The sequence below is a fragment of the Procambarus clarkii genome, chromosome 30 (genome assembly GCF_040958095.1).
Source record: "Procambarus clarkii isolate CNS0578487 chromosome 30, FALCON_Pclarkii_2.0, whole genome shotgun sequence".
NCBI classification, from domain to species: Eukaryota; Metazoa; Arthropoda; class Malacostraca; order Decapoda; family Cambaridae; genus Procambarus; species Procambarus clarkii.
The window spans coordinates 5,735,127-5,739,480 of NC_091179.1; the positions used below are offsets into that span (position 1 = coordinate 5,735,127).

The 4,354-nt window shown below is 40.7% G+C and overlaps 1 protein-coding gene across 1 annotated transcript; it reads right to left on the reverse strand.

Annotated features, from left to right (window-relative positions):
- Positions 1-983: 983 nt before the first annotated feature.
- On the reverse strand, positions 984-2,207 carry LOC138369837 (piggyBac transposable element-derived protein 4-like). Its single transcript, XM_069333580.1, has one exon. It carries the CDS (start codon positions 2,205-2,207, stop codon positions 984-986), a length of 1,224 nt encoding a protein of 407 aa, XP_069189681.1.
- Between the last annotated feature and the right edge of the window lie 2,147 nt (positions 2,208-4,354).

A 4,354-nucleotide genomic window follows, 5' to 3' on the forward strand; every position in this document is an offset into this window, starting at 1 on the left:
TTATTTTGGTATCATTGTGACCGCAATAAAATTCCTTACACGGACATATAAATATACACAATAAATAATGGTGTCGCCCCACCCGCAGGAATGTGGGAAGTTGGCTTAGGGTTACCCACTCCAGTGCGCCCAGCTGCACATGCGCTCAACCACAACTGAAAAGTTTATACTCTCCTCATGTCTGTGACCCTCATTTTCGATGTACGTGTTTTTTTTGGGTATCACTGTGTAGCTAATGAAATGTTCTATAAGAATATATGTATAACATTTCACCAAAGCTAACATTACGCGACCAGCAACCAAAGAACTGCGTGCTTTGTTTCGCGCTCACGCTAAACTCTGCTAAACTCTCCCTATATGTTGCTACTCTGATTGTGTTTATCAAGTCAAAACTTGTTGCATATGGTTTTGTTTGGTATCACGGTGATCGCAATAAAATTGCCTACACAGACATATGCATAAAAGTGGGTTACACGTGCGCGCCTCACCCCCAAACACCCCCAAACACGTCGATGCCTCACCCGCCCAAACACCCGTTTCCACACCCGCTACACCCAATACACCCGACAAACAAAAATATTGTTCCAATGGAAGTTTTTGTGCTACATTGTTCATTTTGGTGTCAAAATACTCGCAATAAGATGCACTATGTAGACATACCAATCTGAGCACTAAGAACCGGAATATATATAGAGCTACCCACAGCAAAGTATGAAGAAGTAATAACCTCAAAATGTGTAATATAAATTATGTGTACTTACCCACGATGTGATGAAGGAAGGTCAACAAGTTGAGCATTTGATTATCCACTCCACCGGCTTCAGGAAAATGTCCCTGAAGTTGCTCAACAGATGTTACGTTAGGTGGAGTGGAAGCTTGCAGAGGAGTTATTTCTTTGCTTTCCAAAATATCCTCTTGCAGCAATATGGCAGTTTGTGATCACTGACACCACTCTCTTGTCTTTCCAAAGGATAACAAAAGTGTTATCCTTGCGCCTGAAAAGTCTGATCAACAGCGAATTTACCTTTGGCAAGTTGTTGCAGCTCTTTAGGGGCACCACGCTGCAATCTGAGTGTTCCAGAAGTGTACACACCATTTTCCCTTAGCAATTCTGTGAGATGGACAGAGTTATAATAATTGTCCATATAAAGATGATAACCTTTGTTCAACAAGGGTCGCATAAGGCCCATCACTCTCTCAACTGTTGTCTTGCCCACTCCAGAATAAACCTCGAAATCAATAATATAACCAGTCCCTGCCTCAGCAAGCATGTACAACTTTACCCCATACTTATCAGGCTTATTGGGGTTGTAAACCTTGAAGGATAGACGACCACGCCACGACATTGTACCTTCATCCAAACAGAGTGCTTGATTGGGGACGTAGTAAGAGCCAAATTTGTTGGTCAAATAGGTAATGATGGTGCTGAGTTTTATCATGCGGTTCTTGTTGTTGGGTGGAATTGCAAACTGGTTATAAGTATGAAAAAACTGGGCAATATGTTGGAATCGTTTTGCAGTCATGAACACATTGAAGGTCCTCATATGCCACAACCGGCTTGTTTGCCAGTACATGCGCATTGTTGGGAGTCGTGCAATACCCATCAAGATTGATAAAGCCAAATACCTTGCCATTTCCTTCGCAGATACCTCCTTCCACAACCTCATAGTGCGCCTGGAAGCATTCTGAATAAACTGCCTGGCATACCTGTTAGTTTCCACTCTGATGAACTCAATTAGGGCACGGGTCAGAAATAGTTGAACAAATTGCAGGGGGGTAATTGGCACTGGGACAGTTATGCCTGGTGTGGCACTGAAACTGCCTACAATAGGTGGTGTATTGTCAGTTGACCAGGCAGCATCGGGATTAGGCTGTTGAAGACGTCCTGCACGCCTCCTTACAGGTGCCTTGGGGCGGCCCACATCCGCTGCCTCATCCTCAATCCCTTCGCTACTCTCCTCACTCGATGATGAATCAAACTCATCAGACGACGCTGTCCCCTCATTATCACTACTGAAATCACTCTGACGCTCTTCCCCTTCAGCATCTGCCTCCACATCTGACAAACGACCCAACAAATCAGGAATTTTACTAGGGGTAAGCTTCACATTGCTGAACCTTTTGTACAGCTCACTCAACTTATCTTCCGTGGTCATTTCACTATCCTTCTTGGGGGTAGAGGTGCTCTGTCCTTTACCACGATCCATGTTTGCAAGTAATAATGCGTTGTAAAGAGACAGGAACGAATAAACACTGCTTCACAGGGCAGAGAGTGGCACAGGTTCTGGACGCGGGAGCGCGGTAGTCCGGTCACGAGAGACGTAATCAAAGGACTAGGCCGACCGCATGGCGTGACCCAGAATCCCATGCGGCCTACGGAGGATTGTGGGAAAACAATGGCGCTCATTTCAAAAAAAAAAAATTGAAGATCGCATGGAAACGTTTTTTTTTTTAAATTTTTATATCAAGTGACGCGCCGATGCGTCACTGGAACACATTCAGTAGAAAAATGAGTGACGAGATATTAAGTCTGTGGAAAGCGAAAGTGTTAAGGGAGTTAAACAAGGGGCTGAGTGTTGTCTGAAAGCAGAATTTGTTATTATTCTGATAGCAGATTTTTGCTCGATGATGATGGACTTGAGGTGGTTTGCAGTGGTTGAACCCCATGCACAGATACCATAATTAAGATAGGGATAGATGAGTGCACAATATGTAGAGATGAGAGCAGAGTTAGGTACATAATATCTGATTTTGGAGAGTATCCCAACTGTTTTAGAGACTTTCTAAGTTATGTGTTGTATGTGGGTGCTGAAGTTGAGTCTCTTGTCTAGGAATAGGACAAGAAACTTTCCATCATTTTTATTGCTAATGTTTACATTATCTATCTGAAGCTGAATTGCATTTGTAGATTTGCCTCCAAATAAATTGTAGTAGGTCTTTTCTATGTTAAGTGTTAGTTTATTGGTTGACATCCATAAGTGGGCTTTTTTTAGTTCATTATTAACAACATCATTTAGTGTATGTGGGTTGGGGTTAGAGTAGATGAGGGTAGTGTTGTTCCGAACCATAATGGAAACTGGCCCAACTATGGGATGGGTTAACCCAAGTATCGCGTTTCCAAAAGGGTCGCCCATGTTGGAAAAGACGAACGCCGAAAGAATATTGTTGAAAACATCTTGATGACTTATTAAACCAAAATTATTTATTAGTCAGAAGAAAGACAAAAACGCGATCTATATGTAAAACTTCTACCAGACAAATATTCTAAGTAAAACTGATGATATTTGTAGTTTTATAAAAGGGGCAGTTTTCATCGCTCGTCGAGCTCGAAAACCGCAGCATTTATTTATTTATTTATTTATGCATTTACAAGAAGGTACATTGCGAATGTGAGGATACATAATATGGTAATTACAGTCTTCTAAAGCCACTAGTACGCGCAGCGTTTCGGGCAGGAAATCTCAGAACCATGCCTATTTCACGCAGATTCCTTAATAAACGTAAGAGTTTTATATGTCACAAGAAAGATATAATTATAAGCTTCATTCTAAATACCTTACCATGGGCATATTTAGATTTAAAGCAAAGATACGTGTACTTTTATAATAGCCGAGCTCCGACCCCGGACAGATCGATCGACCGAGCAACTCTCTCTCAGAACAATGTTTATTTCACGTGAATTCGTTAATAAACATATATATGTTTTATATGTCTCAAGAAAGGCAGACATATAAGCTTCACTTTAAACACTTTACCATAGACATATTTAAAGTTCTAATGAAGATACATGTATTTGAAAAATTATGGAGCTCCCACCCCGTACAGACTAAACGACAGAGCAACTCTCTCTCAGATCAATGTTTATTTCACGTAAATTCGTTAATAAACACAAATGTTTTATATGTCTTAAGCAAGATAGAAATAAGAGCTTCATTTTAAATACATTACAATTGACATATTTATAGCTCAAGTGAAGATACATATGTTTTTATAGTAGCGCTCAGTAGCTTGTCGGGCATGGAGTGCAGACGCCTACGCACTTGCCGATATATTGTATAATTAACAAAGGTACGCTAATAAAGCATAAAATCTTATATGCCTCCAGAAAGACCGAGATATGAACATTATTATGATTGCACCAAATGAAATATATCATGTTCGAGAACAAAGATATATCAATTTTAAATTAAGTTTCGACTCTTGCTCGGGCGAGAGAGATGGGGCGACTCTCGCCCCATCTATTGGAGATTCTGTCCACTAAAGACCCAAAGCTACTCAAACCCTCCAGCATTATTTAAGTAATGAAGTAATATGATATATTTACTCACTATAATGTGGGTGCTGAATGCATAAC

Coding starts and splice junctions, on each gene's coding strand:
- LOC138369837 (XM_069333580.1), bottom strand. CDS start 2,207: ATGGATCGTGGTAAAGGACAGAGCACCTCTACCCCCAAGAAGGATAGT.